Source organism: Scleropages formosus, chromosome 15 (genome assembly GCF_900964775.1).
Source record: "Scleropages formosus chromosome 15, fSclFor1.1, whole genome shotgun sequence".
NCBI lineage: Eukaryota > Metazoa > Chordata > Actinopteri > Osteoglossiformes > Osteoglossidae > Scleropages > Scleropages formosus.
In genome coordinates, this window is record NC_041820.1 from 8,102,997 (window position 1) to 8,121,084 (window position 18,088).

Consider the following 18,088-nt stretch of genomic DNA (forward strand, 5'->3'; position numbering starts at 1 on the left):
TTCAGGGCATATACTTTGCTAAAGAGTGCTGTATCTGCAGGGGTGGGGGAAATCAAACCTGCAACCTTTGGATCTGAAGGTGGTAGCATTAACCACTCGCCTACTAGATGTTCCTGCTTTGAGGCTGTAGTTTTAAGGTGATTTTTCTCTACATTTCTGGGGAGCAGCTCTGTAACTCTGCAACTGTGAGAGAAAATGTGATGCACGACATCGACTTCCCCAGTTGTCACCTGGAACTTCTTTAAAGCCATGCACAGTTTGTCAAAAACTTTGAGTGGATAATCATTTGTATATGATTTTTTTTCTTTTCTTTCATATGTAGGGTTTTGCAGGGGATAGAATACGGGATCATATTTTTCACATATGAAACATTTTTGAACGTTTGAATCATTGATCCTATCCAGATGTTCAGTTTGGAAGCTGGTGCAAAAGTTCAGAAGAAGGAGCATTATAAATGCATTAGACAAAGAAAGCATTGGTTGATTCAAATTAAACAATGGTATTCAGCTACACTGAGTTTAATAATAAAGTCATGTATTGTCCTGAAATAATATATACAATATATTTTATCGTGCTGAACATTTGATGCTATTGTTATTTTGAATGACTGCTGATTTTCAGTATTGACTTGTACCGTGTGAAATTTTTGAAGAAAAAAAATTCTGTGGCAGTGGCATTTAATGAGTGCTAATGCAATAGCATGCTGACTTGGCTATGAACTTGAGAACTGGTATCGACAGTTCTTTTTTTCTTCTTTTTTTTTTTTTTTTTTTTTAAAAGGTGTTAAGGTAATTGTCTGAATAAGAAAATTTAAGAAAATGAAAAAAGATACAAGGAGCAAATAACAGAAAATTAATTTCTTGTATGACACACATTTTCTGCGTTTTCTTTGTATCAGCATCATCTCACCCAGTCCTTTTTTTTTTTTCTTTTTTTTGCTCAGTTTGGAGTCTGGAGGCTGGGGCAGTAGGCTGGGGGCCAGTGGCTGGGCTCCATTTGTGAACTCATTATTCCTCCAGCCCAGCTCACCCATCCAGCGCCTGACTTTCCAGACTGTATCTAGGGAATTCTGGGTGTAAAACTAGGCTTCCTTGTAGAGCCTCTGAGAGCCTCGCCGAGCCTCGGCCCCGTAATCAGCTCCAGTGAGACTCCTTTGATAGTCATCAGCGGCGAGCTGTGGGTGTTTCACGACCTGATCTCCGCTGAAGTTTGTAGAAGCTGGGGGAATGAAGTGAATGTAGATTTTATTCTGTTTCAGTGAAAAAAAAAAGTTTGTATATGAAACAAATGTATGTCATGGAGAAGGAATACCACCTCTCTGTCTCTGTTGATGACTAAATGTCAGTCATCAATAAGCAGAGACATTCAGTTATTCGTACTGAATTCCTATAATGAATACGCTGACTTGCATTCATACTGCCATTGAAAACAGACATTGTGAATGGTTATATCTTTGGCAGTGGGCTTGTTGGTTTGATATTTTTTCATCAGTCACAGGTGTGCACTGCAGTAAATAATATGTAAGAGGACACGACTAGATTTAAGTGTTTCTAATTGGGTCACAGCAGTAATTTGTGTGGAACATATTATCAAACCAGAAGACACATAATTAATTGTAATAATTAGTGGCTACCCCGGGATAATGTAATTTGCACAGTGTGACTAAATTACACTGATGCGCTGCAAGGGATGTTTTGTCACTCTACACTTGCAGGCTTAAGGAGAGAGCCGTTGTAAAAATTACAGTTATGAGAATTAATGGAGAAATGGCTTTGCAGATTTAAAAAAAAAAAAAAAAAAAGGACTGGGTGAGATGATGGGAGATGAGCCGACAGCCGTTTTGCTCCAGATTTTCAGAAGTCACGAAGAGGCCAGCTGAACTTGCCAGCACGTTTCTGTGTTTGCACTTTCCATTTAGGTGCATGGTGCAATAAAATTTTTTCTGCAGTAGTACACTCCAAAGTAATTGCCTGGGTTCCACAAAATACAAAGGGTCGGTGTCTTGAACAAAACACAGAAACCCACATGGAATGGAGGTGGTCTCAGGTAGACATACAGTACATGTATACCGACTTTTTCTGACCAGGGTGTTATGACGGCACAATGGGTAGCACTGGTGCCTCAGAGCTCCTGAGCTGTGGGTTTAGTTTTGAATTTGAATCCAGTTTCGTCTGTGGGGAGTTTTCATGTTCTTTTGTTCACATGGGTTTCCTCCAAGTGTTCCTGTTTTAGATGAACTCATGACTCTAAATTGCTTATAGTGTGTGTACTGTATGTTTGTCTGAGTAAGTGGGTGTGTGTGATTGCCCTGTAGTGGACTGACATTCTGTAAAGGGTTTACTGTCATTCATGCCCTTTGCCTCTGGGATAGGCTCTGGACCACAGCCCTTCTACATTGCACCAACGATTATTGATAATGGATGGTTGGACTTTATGTGCACGTCTACATGGCTAGAGCTGCTTCCCTCTCCTCGGTCCTCATCCTCCTCGATCTGTCTGCAGCATTCGACACTGTCAACCACTGGATTCTACTCTCCTCTCTTAGTCAGCTTGGGATCAAAGGAGCAGCACTAAGATGGTTTGAGTCCTACCTATCTGACAGAACCTATCAAGTAGTCTGGCAGGACTCCTCTTCTTCTCCTCTGCCTCTCTCAGCCGGTGTGCCGCAGGGCTCGGTATTGGGTCCTCTTCTCTTCTTGATCTACACCTCCTCCCTCAGCCCAGTCATAGCCTCCCATGGATTCAAATACCACTGCTATGCTGATGATACCCAGCTGTTCCTCTCTTTTCCACCTGGAGCATCAGACATTTCCGCACTCATTGCTGCCTACCTGTCGGACGTCTCTGCATGGATATCTGATCACAACCTCCAACTCAACCTTTCCGAAACAGAGATCCTGCACCTCCCAGCTGGCCTGTCCTCCTGTCACGATCCATCGATCAAACTGGAGAACTCACTCATTTTGCCTACCTCCTCGGCTAAGAGTCTGTCTTTCTCTCGGCACATTGAAGCCACAACCCGGTCCTGCAGATACATCCTGCATAATATTCGTAGGATCTGTCCCTACCTCACAACTGACTCTGCCCAACCACTTGTCCAGGCCATGGTGACATCCCATCTGGACGACTGCAACTCTCTCCTCTTTGGCCTTCCCGCTACTGCCATCAGACCCCTGTAAATATTCATGCACCGTAACTTTATGATCATACCCAGATAAGCCTTTACACAGCTGCAACTCCTGTATTGTATGTAAATGTTTGTGTACCTTATAAAAAAAAAAAACTTGTAGCACGGTTATCAGGATTCATCTATCCTGCGTATTATGCACCTACTCGTGCGATGAACATCGGTGCATCAAGTGGAAGGTAACAAACTAGGTTTACTTAAGAATCACGTCTGCAGCTATGTCTCTTTCTCCTGATGTAATGCACACATTTGTATTTTTGCTGAGATGTACGTTGCTTTGGAGAAAAACTCCAAATAAATGTAAATGTACATGATCACATTAGAAAATTTATTTAGATAGCATGTGAATATGACAATATGATCAACTTCTCCAAGTTGTATTTCACAATGTTTTTGAATATTTTTGAAGCTGTTTGATCTTTGGATGGCCCAGATGTACAACAAGGTGTCAACAATAAACCACAATTTTATATTCACCAGTGTGTTTGAACTGACGCTCAAAACAGATTTGCATGACATTGCATGATGGGATATTTAGGATAAAATAACGAGACAAAAATCCCACTGAGAGGATTTACGCAGACATTTTTGCCAAGTCTCGTTAATTATAAATCCATTTATGGAAGAAGCGTCTTGAACAGTAACTTATGTGATTGACTTTGCTTCCCCAGCTGTAAATCACCAGAAATTATTCAGCTGATTCACAATTTTCTGGAGGATTAACATGTGGTTTTCTAGAGTTGTTGGCCAAAAAAGGCCAGGGGAAGTGGAGAAGAGAGATCATGTAATTTTTTGAGGCACTCATGGGTCAAATGCAAGATTTCTTTTGAGGTTGTGGACATGTGTGTGCCTAGGATGCATTTTGTCCCATGTTCATGGGTAATTTAATTACCCTCTGTAGTCATCGGTCCGTCATCAGCTGCATTTCAGTGCATCCCGACACCAAAGGGCTGTATTTTATTGATGCATAATGTGCAGAAAGAGTGAGTCACTTGGGGGTGTCCATCACTGAAGGCGCGATGGTGAGTCGCTCCAGCCCCATGGCGAGCGGGAGGGTGCGTGAAAGGGGGGGCATGATGATGCGGCTGTGACACCAAAGCATGCCTCTCCAGCAGTGAGCATCAATCATGTTTTTCCAAGAACGGAACCAGATCTAACAGGGGCCTGGCTGGGCAACACCTAACCTGTCATTTCAGCCGGTGCTCTCTTTGTGCTGCAAATAGAACGTCCTACAGGCATCCCACAATGCTGCCCACTTGCAATCTGGTCTTGAAACAACCTGCTGTCTGACCGCAAGTGCGCCTTGCCTGACCTTAAAGGGACCCTGGTTTCTCCCGTTTTGTGCACCAAATGGCCAGACCTTAAAGCACGTTTCCCTCTCCTATTACATATACATTTACACGCATTCATTTAGCCGTAGCTTTTCTCCTCGGTCACAACTCACACTAAACAAAAGTGAGTGTAACTAACAGACAAAGGATGCAGACACGCGATTCACAAAGAACAATCAGTTAGTCCAGTTTCACCGACTTTGTCAACCTACTTTATAAATAGCTGTATATAGAATTGATCTTATTGGAGATTTTTCTTTAACAGATAATGAAGCAACATATCATGGAGCAGATGGGAGATGAGGTTGAGGCCCTTTTTGAATTTTGACGGTTCTGATGAACAGGGAGAGATTATTCCACCACATTGCAGTCAGAACCAAGCAACCTCAGGCTTGTCGTTTTGGACCTCTTAATTTGTGGGACCAAGTGGCTGGAGGTGGAGGAGCATGGCAGTCTGGATCGAGTGTAGCTCCAACTGAATTACTCCTATATCTTTCCACTCTTGGCTACCTTGATGTTCACCAAGGCTGGATCCCTAAATTTAGGCAGCTGTGCCGTGGGGTCGGTGTACTTTGGCACTACTGTTTTTGAGGCAACGGGGAGGGAAACAGCCGTTACAGAACAAAGACGATGTGTTTCAGGCCTTGGCACACTGACGCAGCGTGTTCTTGAGGGCCATTAATAAGACAGGATTCAAGCACCATCGCTTCAGACGTCTCTCAGCAAGCGCGACGGATCGCTGACACCAAGAAAATCCCACCCCACCCCTTGGCACTGCCGCCCTCTTGTGAAGCGCATTCCGTGGGACTCCCTGCACATTGTTCCTGTGTGATTTATTGGGCGAATTACATACAAAGAGGCGTTTTGATTAGTGCGTCATTGCATTTTGCACGTGCACCCTACAGTAATGTTCGAAAAGGGTTATTATTCGGTTCAGTGTTTCATTGTAACTTGACCTGGATTTACAATGTCTGATGTACAATGAAGAATAATAGCGAACAAAATATTTTGCTATTACCGTAGCGCTGTTCATCACTGGCTGCCCATTTTATGTTAATTATAGATTCGCACTCCAGCTCTCAGGATCTGTAGGAATTTGTATTGTTACGGTTAATTGCTTTTAAAAATGGATGGTGAGCATTGTTAACATCATGAAACGCAATGTCCTGTTTTCAGAATCTGGATTACAACATCTTGAGAAGGGGCAACAGGTGGCATAGCAGTTAGAGCTATCTCCTTGCGATGAAAGGATCTGGGTTTCAATTCCACTCCTGCTGACGTACCCTTGATCAAGGTACTCACCCTGAATTGAAACAGTGAATCAATTACCCTGCTATGTAAATGGGTAAATCACTGTAAGTAGCTTAGTAAGGTGCTGTGTAGAGAAGCGTCAGACGACTCTATGCTTCCGTCTTTTCTGTCTCCTTTTAGTACGATGCTTTGTGGGGACAAATACTGGAACCACTTTTAGTTTTGAATAGTGGGGTGACAGTTTTCCTCTTACGTCTTGCATTTCTGTAAAAGTACCTGTGAGTTCCTTGTTATAAATGTATAAGTAAAAAAGTGTTTTCAGTTTCTCCCACCTACATCGGTAAGCAACTGAGATCATGCAATGGCAGACCCATTTTGCAGATTTTTAGGCATTAGATTGTGTTCATACTGCAGAAGGAGAGAGTAATTTTAGTAACAGGTTTATTCTCAGATCCAATCTGATCTGAATTCTGTGAAATACTGAGTCATTCACAACACAGACTGTAATTAATTTGAAGGCTTTGCGTTCATGCCTTTTTTTCACAGTTCTTTTCATGTTCCAGGCTGTTTTCTAGACATATCCCAACCTATTTTCTATTATCCAGAATTTATAGAAGTGTACTTTGCTGGAATTCGGATATGTTAAGGCTATTTAGTTGCTTTGCAAACACCCAGGATTTCAGGTACATACCCATTTATACACATGAAACATTCTGCATATGCTTGCAATTTATTGTCTGTCTTTTGAAATTGTAAAACTTGAATCTTTAAAGGGAAAATGTAGGTATATATTTTTTCTTATTGTTAAGAATGTGTGATACTGGAATCTGTTTCTTTTCTGCTATTTTACTGGACATCATACTATTAGGGGTTATTTATGTCAACATATAAAAAGTAGACAAGAGGTTTTACAGGTTTCCAAATTATAATACATGATAGTAACATGTTGTTTTAAAAAACCATTTGGCTGTATTTATTTTGAGATGACCATTGAGAGTTTGAAAGGGTAAGATGTATGAATGTATAATTTTGGAAATGAGACGACTGTATTAGCAGCCCAGGTGTATTTTTGAGCATCGCAATGGAAATGTCAGGAAATTCTCGTTAGGATTTGAAGAAACATTCTTTAAAAATGAGACATGCTTTCTAAAAGCACACCAAATGCAGTGAAGGTCAAATGTCACGCATCGTACAGTCCCGTGCAAGTGTCAGAGAGAAGTTCAAAAGACGCCGCCTGGTTGTCTCATTGACACTTCCCCTGGACGTCAGATAGCGCTGTTTGCAGTCATCTTTTGTCACTTCCTGGCCCACATTTGTGTTGACGCATCAGGATTCCCTTTGCCTGTGCAGCCGTGGTATTTCCACCGTAGACCTCTGTGTGCGACCGCAGAGTGATCTGAACATGAGACTTATTGTTCCTTTTAATGAACGCAGCTCCGTTGAACACTTCGCCTTTGCTGATCGAGAGACTTGCTTTTTTTTTTGTTCCAGGTTCCTTCATTTATCTTGATGCAGAAGATGAGGTTCCTCTTTGTCCACAGAAAGAGGAAGGTTTGAATGTCACCCTCTTGTGCTGAGTCGTTTGTAGATAATGTGAAGAGTGCTTTTGTCAAATGAATCAACCATAAAACAGTTTGTGTTTTAAGATGAATTCTTATCAATATGCTTATTCCAGCATGGAGATTTTGCTTCTTAATGCCCCTTGACCTCTTTTTCAAAACCATCTCGACAGATTGCATCTTGATGCATAGCCTTATTGACCACCTTCTCAACCACCTTAGGGAGAGATGTGGTCAGATGCGATGAGAGGGAGGGAATGAAATTGCACTGCTACGTCAGATTACCCCCTTTGCCTTTAATAATGTATATTTAAGATCGCCCACCTTCTCAGTGTGTAGCTGCGTTTCTGTGTCAAGCTCTCGCCCCAGTTCGGTCATGTCACTCTCTCTCCTTGGACTTTGGATTTGGTGACCAGCTGTTCTTCGCAAGGGTCACATGTCCTGGGTCAAACGGTGACCCCGCGGCAGAGCAATATGAGCCCGGTGCTGTGTGTCAGAGTCCAGGGTGACAGACGTTCCCTAAAATGTATGTGTAAATGTGATGCTGCTCTGAACTAATCCTCCAGCATGTGCTGCCATTTCTAAGTTTGGTGTCTGCGTCGCTCCATGTGCACATTAGCGGTAAAGTCATACCTGAAGTCTCACTCCGATGCAGTGCCGTATTACAGTATTTTCCAGCTTTCATCTCACCAGTGCTGTTAAATGGATGGCGATGTTATGATAATGATATTTTTAACGCTTACACAGTAAAGCAGTGTTTTTTTTTTTTTTTTTTGCAATTCCAGTTTGAAGATAAGACCCATTTTTATTTCTTATGGAATAGGAATATTGGTTTGACCCAGCATGCCTGTCAAGTCCAGTCTTATTACCTCGAAGAGAGATATTGCAGCTGAGCTTGATGCACTGGTGTCAGCAGTGGATGGGAACAGCACGCGTGATGTAATGTTTCTGGGTAATCTGTCTGGCATGCTGTAGCTTGCGCAGTGTTTTGTAATCTAATCATCCCTTCTTGTTTTTTCTCCCAACTCACTTAATGTAATATTAAACACTGCACATGAAATTAAAAAAAAAAAATCATTAATTAATTTCCAGGAGTGTCTGATTGCCCGAGCATATTATAGAAATGCAGATATGAATTAAATGCTTGCATTCACACCTTTACGCAATTTTTTTTTTGTGGAAAGGATTTTTATACCTCCTGCCAAACACGGAGTTAAATGTGGTGTTTACATGTACTTTCGTATAAACAGCAGCACTCCTACACAAACACTCACGCATAGATTAGCGGGATGATTAGGAAGTAGGCGGGCCTGTGTCACATCTTCCTTACGATTGTTGTCGGCCTTCAATTTTTTTATTTATAGACGTTTTATTTCTGCGTGCATGCTTCGCCTCCCTTTGATCGCCCTGTCTTTTTGTTGCCCCCTGTTGGGGCAGATGAGTGTCTGTACTGCAGAGGGTGTGACGGAAACCCACGACTCCACCTACCGACCCCTCAACTAACCCACCACCAGTAACACAAGGCAGCGCAGTGAGGGGCACCGTGGTACATGAGCAGAGTAACCCCTGTTCAGTACAGGTTTAAGCCCATGTTCTGTGACTTGCTGACTCTGTGCCTTTGACAGCCACACTAAAGGAGAATTTCTGCAGAAGAAATCATGCCTCGGTCTATAAATGTATGCTGCTTAATATGATAAAATAATTGGGTATATGATTAATCTGGCCCAGCCATCAGACTTCTGTAATGAGTTAATCATTGTGGAATGGAATATGTAGGATGTGGAAAAAATAATCTCATTTGCAGATCTGAAATGTATGGTTTTCATGTGTGCATTTACTTGGAAAAAAAAAAAAAAGTTTTTTTTCTGTCTCCTTTATATTGTGTTTGAAACTGATACAAACGTACTTACCTGCAAGTCAGGCTGCCTTTGAGTTTCCTTCCATACGGCTTCGTTCCAAAAACGCTTTAAACTTTGAAATTACGCAAAATTTTTCACGCTCACAAGCCCTTATAGCATGATAATGAGTGTATAGGTATTTTAAATGGAAAAAAAAATTGATTTTTTAGGTGAGACCTGGAAACTGGATCAGGAAAAAAACCAGCAGAAAATTTCAGACTGCGGTCGCAGACGTCTTAATGTGAGAATATTGATGCGACTTAACTCTACGCTTGGTGCATAATGAGTTAACTTTATTTTCGTGTCACCCTGCTAAATGTAAAGGATAACGTTAAAAATAACTTGGTATTTCTGTCACATGTCTGTCAGTTACCATATTAAGCGCTGCTGTGACTCACCCTGGTTTCTGACCAACACTGTGGGAAGTCATGATTCATGCAGGCTGCATTTAATCACCCAGGGCCCAAAATATTCTGGCACGCCGTCTTTCACACTTTTTCACCCGTCGAACATGAGAAAACCTTCCTTTCCGTTTCTCGCCAGCGCTGCGTTTCTGGTGGAATAGCAGCGCTGCCCTTCGGCGCGCGCACACCCGTCTCGCCCCGCGACAGGAGCGCCACCGGCATGGCCTTGAGGTGCACGAGTGCCGTGACTGATGACCGTTCCGTAAAATCGTCGGGCTGAGGTAACGCTCCCTCCGCAGCGCCTGCGCCTTCGAGACGCGGGCTGCGCATTTAAGGAAGCGGGCTGAAGTTCCCTGCTGCATTGCTTGCTTTTTCCTCTCTCTCTCTCATTTTGACTTGTTACCTGAGGCTGTTGTGCGTAATTTATTGTTTGTCAGCACTTGAGTAGTGTGCATATATTGTGGATGCTGACCTGTATTTTTGAGAATTCTTGCATTCTGACTCAGGCCGAACTGACGAAATTCAAGAGAAATTACACAACTTGGCGCAAACACGCGGCTGTGGTCTACTTTCGTGATTGCGCACTTTTGTTTTCCGAGCTGCGCTGCTGCTTCTCTGGAGCTGTGCCACGTTATATTGTGCGACTTGTAGAAGAGGAAGAAGGTTTTACTCCTATTGAGTAAACCGATGACTCGAGCGTCATTCTAAGCTCAGCACCCAATTGAACATCCACCGGCATAACACACGTGTTTTTGGTGGGGTGGATTTGCCCTCAATGAATGAAGAAATTCTCATTTATTCCTTCAGCTGACAATTTTCTCCAAAGCAATGTACAACATTAAGTTACCTGCAGTCATTTACCAATATATAGAGCTGTGTCACATCACTGAAGCAATTGAGAGTAAACACCTCGCTTAGGGAGTTTTACAGCTTGAGGGGGGATTTGAACCTATAAACACTCGGTCTAAAGATATGGTCCCTTACCACTAGGCTACTGGCTGCCCCCTGGGGAAAATTTACTGAAAAAACCCTCCAATAAACACTGAGTCAGTCATGGAGTCCACAGCAAAAAAAAAGAGTTTGCGAAGACCTTGGGGTGCGGTGGCGCAGTGGGTTGGACCGCAGTCCTGCTCTCCAGTGGGTCTGGGGTTCAAGTCCTGCTTGGGGTGCCTTGCGGCGGACTGGCGTCCCGTCCTGGGTGTGTCCCCTTCCCCCTCTGGCCTTACGCCCTGTGTTGCCGGGTAGGCTCCGGTTCCCCGTGACCCCGTAAGGGACAAGCGGTTCTGAAAATGTGTGTGTGTGTGTGTGCGAAGACCTTCAGTGGAGGCCAGCAGGTGATGTGGTTGTTATGGCTACAAAGCAGGAGCCCCTAAGCTGCAAGTTCAAGTAGTTCTCCTAGGGTCCCTGCTGTGGTACCTTTGAGGAAGGTGTTTAACCTTGTGTGTTCTAGTAATATCCCCAGTTCTATAAATGTCTCTGATGGCAATTTTGATAAAAAGCAATCAACAAAATATAGGTAGTAGACTGCAGTCTGAATAAGAATGCTGCCTAGATTTTGTGTTTTATTTAGGGTTCGCCAGCATTGCTTGCCATAATTTAATGCATCTAATTTTAATTGTTTCACCTTATTTGTGCTCATCGCTTTGCTTGTGTCACGTGCAGTTATTTTCACTGCGATCTCCTCACTCGTGTCAAAGCTTTCGTGAATTATTGCTTAGTTGTTGTTGCGTAAATGCCTGTTCAGCTCATTTGCATGTATATAGCGCAGTTTGAAATGCAATTAAATGTTCTTCCCTCTCTGTGTCCTTGGCCTTGTTTGCCTTAGCTCCCATTGCCCCTGTGTCTCTCATCTCCACTTTCTCCAGCAAGAGCCATTATGCAATGTGAGATCCCAGGTGTCCTCTCGTTGCGTCAAGTTCTCATTAGTTAATTGTGGCCATTATGAATCTGCAGACATGCGCAAGTGCCTGTGTATGCGTGGAGGGAGATTCCTTAAATGTAGTAAACCCTACAATACAGACCTTGTCGGGATATCCCTGTAAATCATGCCTTTTTTTTCCTGGAAATAACAGTGCTGTTTTCAAATTCCATATGTTTCTGAGTTTTGCTGGGCTGGATTGAGGAATTATTTGTGCCGTTAAAGCCAGAGTAAGTGTGAAATGTCCAGTTTTTGTGTCTCTGCATGTGTGTGTCATGTCTGTGTGGGTGTATACTGGGGCTTTGGTTGTCATTCATGATGTCATTTTCTTATTCCCTGCTTTGGGTTAAGGTTTGGGTTAGGGTTAGGGTTAGTATTGCTATCAAATTCCAAGCGTCTTTGAGTTTTGCTGGACTGGAATTATGTATTTCTTTAAAGAGCACCTTGGTGTGAAATCCCCAGTGTTTGTGTGCCACTTTTTTGACTGTGTTCGGTGTGTGTTTGTTTTCCCTGCATGGGTACCCTGCTAGGCATTTCTTCGCCACTTGTGACATCATTTGGATATTGGCTGGATAGACAGGAGGCCCAGACACAAGGGCGTCCGAGCGGGGGATATCCCGTTCCTCTGAGTAATCGGGGGCACGTCGAGGGCAATGCGGGACCTGCGTCAGTGTGGCAGTGAATCAGGCAAACCCCGACAGGTAGCAGCAGATTCCCTCCTCTCCCCAGGCAGCCAAATAACCTCTCTGTGCCCGACCTGCATGGATTGTCTTTAAAGGAGGATGAACCGCAGCGGAGGCCTGATACCCTGCAGGATATGAAACCCCTGGCTTTCCTGCAGGTGCCCCCAAAGACATGTCCCATCTCAGCCTTTTTTAATTAAGGGAACGCACCGTCTAATACGTACTGTGTCTAGAAGACCTCTTTGCTGAAATCCCCACTTTTTTAAGTTTCCCCAGGAAAATGGCCCAAATGACTGTTGTTATAATGTAATTTCCGTCTTTCTATCGGTGGAAACAGCAGAGACATGCGGCGTGTTAACTCTGGTTTCTGCAGAGTGCTGTAAATAACTTGTAAGAAAAGCAGAGTTGAACAGTTGCAGAGCCAGTTTGCTGCCGATATCTCACGTTAACCTTTTGTCTTCTGCAGTTTCCGTGTTTTATTTATTTATTTTTTGCACTGTTGACCGAATATGTTGTTGAACTGTGCAAATAATACTAAAAATGACCTGAAGCTCGCATGCCGAAGATGGCGTAGTGGTTCAAGATGTTAGACCTTGCACCGGAAAGATCCGGGTTCCATTCCCACCTCCTGCTGTAGAATCCATTAACAAGGATCTTCTGCTGTATTGATACTGTAAAAAAAAAATTACCCAGTAATGCAAATCAGTAAACGCATGTAACTTAATTTGCAAATCTCACGTCGTGTATTGCTTTGGAGACAAGTTTCAACAAAATTAATTAGCAACAGTAATAATTAATGTCAGTTGCCTACAGTGGTCTCTACAACACATTTAAAATGTAAAGCCGTAATTTACTGTGTTTCGTTCTGCTGTTTTGAAGATGTGTGAAGAAGAAAAAGATAAATGCGCGCTACCTAGCATAGCGTTAATGTCATGTTCATGTACGGAAGCAGTCATCGATCATCAGAGAACCTAAATCTTGTTGGCGTTATGACAGTTTCACTGATATAACTTTTATGTTCCAGGCACAATCTTGTCCTATAATAAGGCTGAAATTCAGAATTATTCCACTAGCCACAGATATTATGTGAAGAGCAGTAATAAATTGCAAATTCACTCTGAACTTTGTAGATCTTCACATACAATTCAGTAAGACTTCCACTTTTTTCATCTAAAGTAGTATATTAAGAGTTTGCCAGAATTTTCAAAGGTGGAAAAGATGAACTTCAAGCCAAGTGCTTTGTGTAAAATTCCCCTGTAGCATCAATGGGACTTTTTTTCTCAAAGACACCTTTTCTTTTCTCTTTAAAGAAACTATAAGCATGGTTTCACAACTGAAGAAAAACAGAGCACGTGGGGAGCAAGTCTGATGTGGAAGGTGCTGAATTTATTCATTTATTAATAGTTGTTCTTATAAAGATGAGATTATTTACATTAATTTATTTAGCCAATGCCACAGGGGGTGCGGTGGCGCAGTGGGTTGGACCGCAGTCCTGCTCTCCGGTGGGTCTGGGGTTCAAGTCCCGCTTGGGGTGCCTTGCGGCGGACTGGCGTCCCGTCCTGGGTGTGTCCCCTTCCCCCTCTGGCCTTACGCCCTGTGTTGCTGGGTAGGCTCCGGTTCCCCGTGACCCCGTAAGGGACAAGCGGTTCTGAAAGTGTGTGTGTGTGTATTTAGCCAATGCCTTTCTCCAAAGTGAATGTTACGTTATTAGTTAAGCAAGATGTGGGGATCAAACACATGACCTTTGTTTCCAAAGGCAGCAGCTCTGACCAGTACACTACCAGTTGTGATATCCAAAAATGGTCAGTTTTGAATATGACTGTGTCTGTGAAATAATTAGCAGCAGATATGTAATTTAGGTGCTGTTTGTCAGTTTGTAGAAAACGTTTTTCTCCTCAATCCTGTGGGACTGGAAATATCTTTTTGTTCACATCATGGCTGGGAAAGTCAAACAAAAAACTTCTGTGGAATACCTGAGAATAAAGGAAAATAGTGGGGTATTCTTTTGTACTGGTGGTTGTACAGAGTCTTCCAGACATTGGGAGAAGACCCACTACAAGGCTGCAACTGACACCATCGAGAGTTTCGTAGCAAGCAATAAAAAAATAGGAAAAGGGAGTGGCCCCAGGAACCACAGCAGATCCACATTTTTAAGTGTGTGGGTTAAGAAATTATTTTGCACTGGTTTTGAACTCTGGGATGGAACAGAATCTCCAAATGAAGAATTTGCTATGCACTTGACTGCCGCCTTGTTGTTCTTGAACAGGACCCCGACCTTCGCCTGTGTGAAACCTTTCGCTTTGCGATAATAATTAATTTAAATTATTCATTACATACACACCCTGTCTGAAACGGCTTGTCCCGAACGGGGTCACGGCAAGCCAGAGCCTAACCCGCCAGCACAGGGCGCAAGGCTGGGGGGGGACACCCAGCACGGGACGGCAGTGCGTCGCAAGGCACCCCAAGCGGGACTCATACCCCAGACCCACCAGAGAGCAGGCACAGGCCAAACCTGCTGTGCCACCACGCTCCCTATTAACTGCATAATTTTATTTAATCAATTAAATCACAGGATTTATGTAAGTGTGTTGTGGTGTATTGCTTGTAGTTCAATTTGCTGTGGGCTATAGAGATGTAGCAGCGTAGTGTAGTGTAGGGTCTCGGTGGTCTGGAGCCAATCCTGGAAGCATGGGGCGTGAGACAGGGCACACCCTGGACAGGATACTAGTTCAACACAGAGCAATCACACACACTCATTCACTCACTCACACACCCACACAGTAACGGCAATTTAGTGTCACCAGTTCACCTGATATACATGTCTTTGCGCTGTGGGAGGAAACCAGAGTACCCAGAGGGAACCCACATGAACACAGGGCAAACATGGAAGCACCACACAGACTCAACTGGATTCAAACCAGTGTCTGAATCCACAGCCCAAGAGCTTTGAGGCACCAGCATTACCGTTTGCCCCACTTAATCCAGTTGAAATATATACATTTATATATCCAGCTTCATAAATGGAAAAAAAAAATCATTGCTGAGTGGCTTAGTATAAAAACCTAATATAGTAAGTTGCTTTGAATAAGTGGCAGCTCAATAAATAAATATAGATGTATAATTACTGTATGTAGTGGTTATATGTTCTCTAAGCTCTATAATAAGGGCTTGTGTGAGTTGTGGTCTGTGAGGCTGATCTCTCTCTGGAGTTAAATGAAAAAACAGATGGAACTGTTTTGGTAGAATCACAGCTACACTCCGCTAGGTCTGTGTTCAAACATCCGTCCTGGGCTGTGCTGTAAACAATGGGCCCGAATGAAGACCTGTTTGGATGCATCTGCGTGTCAGCATGTGGCGCGCCGCAAAAGGAATCCGCAGGATCCCGTCTCCGGGAGCGGTGCCTGAGGAACGGACGGACCTGGGTTCCGGGGTGCTGCTTGGAGCTGCTTGCTACTACTAAGCAGATGATGTTCCTCACATCAACACACTTCAGATCCCTGCACGCACCAGGGGAGGCTGTGAATCATTCTTCATTATATGTCACAAACGCACTGGCGTGAGCACAGAGTTACCCCGCTGGTTTGAACTGCTCCGCCTCCTTCAGTGGTCATAATTTTAGTAGCGCCAGCATTTCTGTCTGACCTTTTCCAGTCGTCCAGAGGTTCCGTCTTGATCGACACGGAGCCATGTCCGGCTGTAGTTCCTCAGAAGGCTGAGCATCAACTGCTGAAGCAAAATCACGCTCCACTGTCTATTGTTCACATCTGCCTCCGGGACAGCAGGTGGCATGGTGGTTAAAACCACAGTCAGAACTCCCTCCCGCTGTCATGCACTTGAGCAAGGTACTTACCTTGAATTGCACCAGTAAGAAAGAGCCTGCTCTATAAATGATTAAATCACTGTACGTCACTACAAACCTAACACTGTGACTCTAGAGAAAGGTGTCGAAAAAATGAATAAATGTGACGTGTTCCTGACAGTTATTTCATATAACTTTGCGTTGCAGCTGTCATTACTTTACACTTCTAGTGTTTCCATGTTTCTGTAAGAACCCAAACAAGAATTAAACTCGCAGCAAATGGTTCTGTAACTGAGCTGAGAGCGTATTGACAGTGGCAGTTATGTTAAATCGACGTGCTTCCGGCTGTAGATCATCTCATAGGGTCAAGTGAACGTTGTGCTTTTTCTGTGTCTTGTTCTGGGAACAAGTGCCAAAATAAAGTGCTCTTTAAGGTCTGGCAGCGCATTGCTGGAAAGCGACAGAAGAAAGTACATGAGTCGCGCTGATGTTAAATGAAGTATCGGAGGCATAATTGCGGCAAAAGAAAATTACTTACTGTTTGCTGTCTCGTCGCCTGTTTTATGTCGTTCTGCTGCCTCTCGCGGAGAGGCTGAGGACAAGAGCTCTAGCAGAGGTCACAATGACAGCGTTGAATCGTGGCCCTGTGTTTGGCCAGACACGAGAGGCGGTGCGCGAGCGGGTGTGTGCGAGCGCCGTGACTTCAGCACCCGCCGCTGACCGTCCCCACCCCTCGCTCCCCGTTCTCGACAGGGCGAGAGCGGAATGTCCGTGGATGAGCAGCCGGAGGCCCCCATGTACGTGTATGAGTCGACGGTCCACTGCGCCAACGTGCTCCTGTGCCTGAATGACCAGCGCAAGCAGGACCTCCTGTGCGACGTGACAGTGCTGGCGGAGGGAAAGGAGTTCCGCGCGCACCGCGCCGTGCTGGCCGCCTGCAGCGAGTACTTCCTGCAGGTGCTTGCGGGCCAGGCGGAACATGACCCGGTCATCGGCTTGCCCGAGGAGGTAGGTGCCGCCATCGTCCGATCTTATTTCCCATCGTACTTTTTATCACCACTCTCATTTCACATATTTTATTAATATGTCAGAATACTGACGTGTTCTAGTGTGCATATTGGGGAAGGGCTATTCCAAAAGGTCTCATTACCACCCTTCCGCAGCGCCAATAATCATTACCGCAGCCTTTCACTCGGGAGCCATCTGCCTTAGTGATGTAAGGTGTTAATTTTCAAAGAAATGCAAAGATTTCTTGCCGCTGCGTCAATGCAGATGTGGCATATTGGCCTATAATCAAGACGGCAGGTATCGCTTGATCATCTCAGTAATCAGCGAATTGATTCCACCATCTAAAGTATATGACTTCAGAAACATTAAATATTTATAGACCCCCCTAAGAAAAGGCAATTAGAGGACTTGGCTTTAATCGACTCTTTGTTAGGAGAACGGCAGGAAAATCCCTTCAAAGGATCTGGACTCTTGTTATGTTTACCAGCGGCAGGTTAAACATGGGGAGAGAGTTTTTCCTTGTGATTCGGGTTCAATGTCATGTAAGATGTGAATTTCTGTAGGTCATCGATGGAGGAAGAAATGTGTGTACCAGTGGAATGTGGCACTATGAGGGCTGCATTATTCATCAATTCCATATGGCTTCCTCTTTTCAAGAGAACGTACTTTGACCATTGTGCACGGAGGGGGGGCGGCTTCCCGCAGTGGTCACCGTGGTGTCTCGTGCTTGGTGTCTCTGCCGTACACCTCAGACACCTTTACAGTACACGGCTACCTGTTTCTTGACCAGGTTTGACGTCTTTAACCCACAGCAGTGTTCTTATCTACCAGGAAGACAAAGACATAAGATCGAACACGTTAAATAAAGCACAGGGGATTCGTGAATTTATGCCGACTCTAAGCATAAACCCGGGTTCATCAAACTAAAGTCACTATAAACTAAATAAATTTTCTGAAGAAATAAAGATGAATATCCATTGTATGGGAGCAGCACTTGGTGAGGGGGTTTCCTCCGTTGCCTTCTATTCAAAGAACTTGGGTTTGACTACA

General features: G+C 43.9%; 1 protein-coding gene across 3 annotated transcripts in view; it reads left to right on the top strand.

The window, feature by feature from the left end:
* Positions 1–18,088, top strand: part of LOC108923553 (transcription regulator protein BACH2-like) — a 49,515-nt gene that overhangs the window by 14,354 nt on the left and 17,073 nt on the right. Inside the window, exons 2-3 of one of the 3 annotated variants that reach the window (XM_029258716.1) lie at positions 7,261–7,320; positions 16,784–17,038. In XM_029258716.1, the coding sequence (XP_029114549.1) occupies positions 7,279–7,320; positions 16,784–17,038 (297 nt within the window). In that variant the 5' untranslated portion in view covers positions 7,261–7,278. Of the gene's footprint in view, positions 1–7,260; positions 7,321–9,622; positions 9,912–16,783; positions 17,039–18,088 lie in introns of those variants that run through there. The other 2 variants (XM_029258717.1, XM_029258718.1) reach the window with 2 other exon arrangements.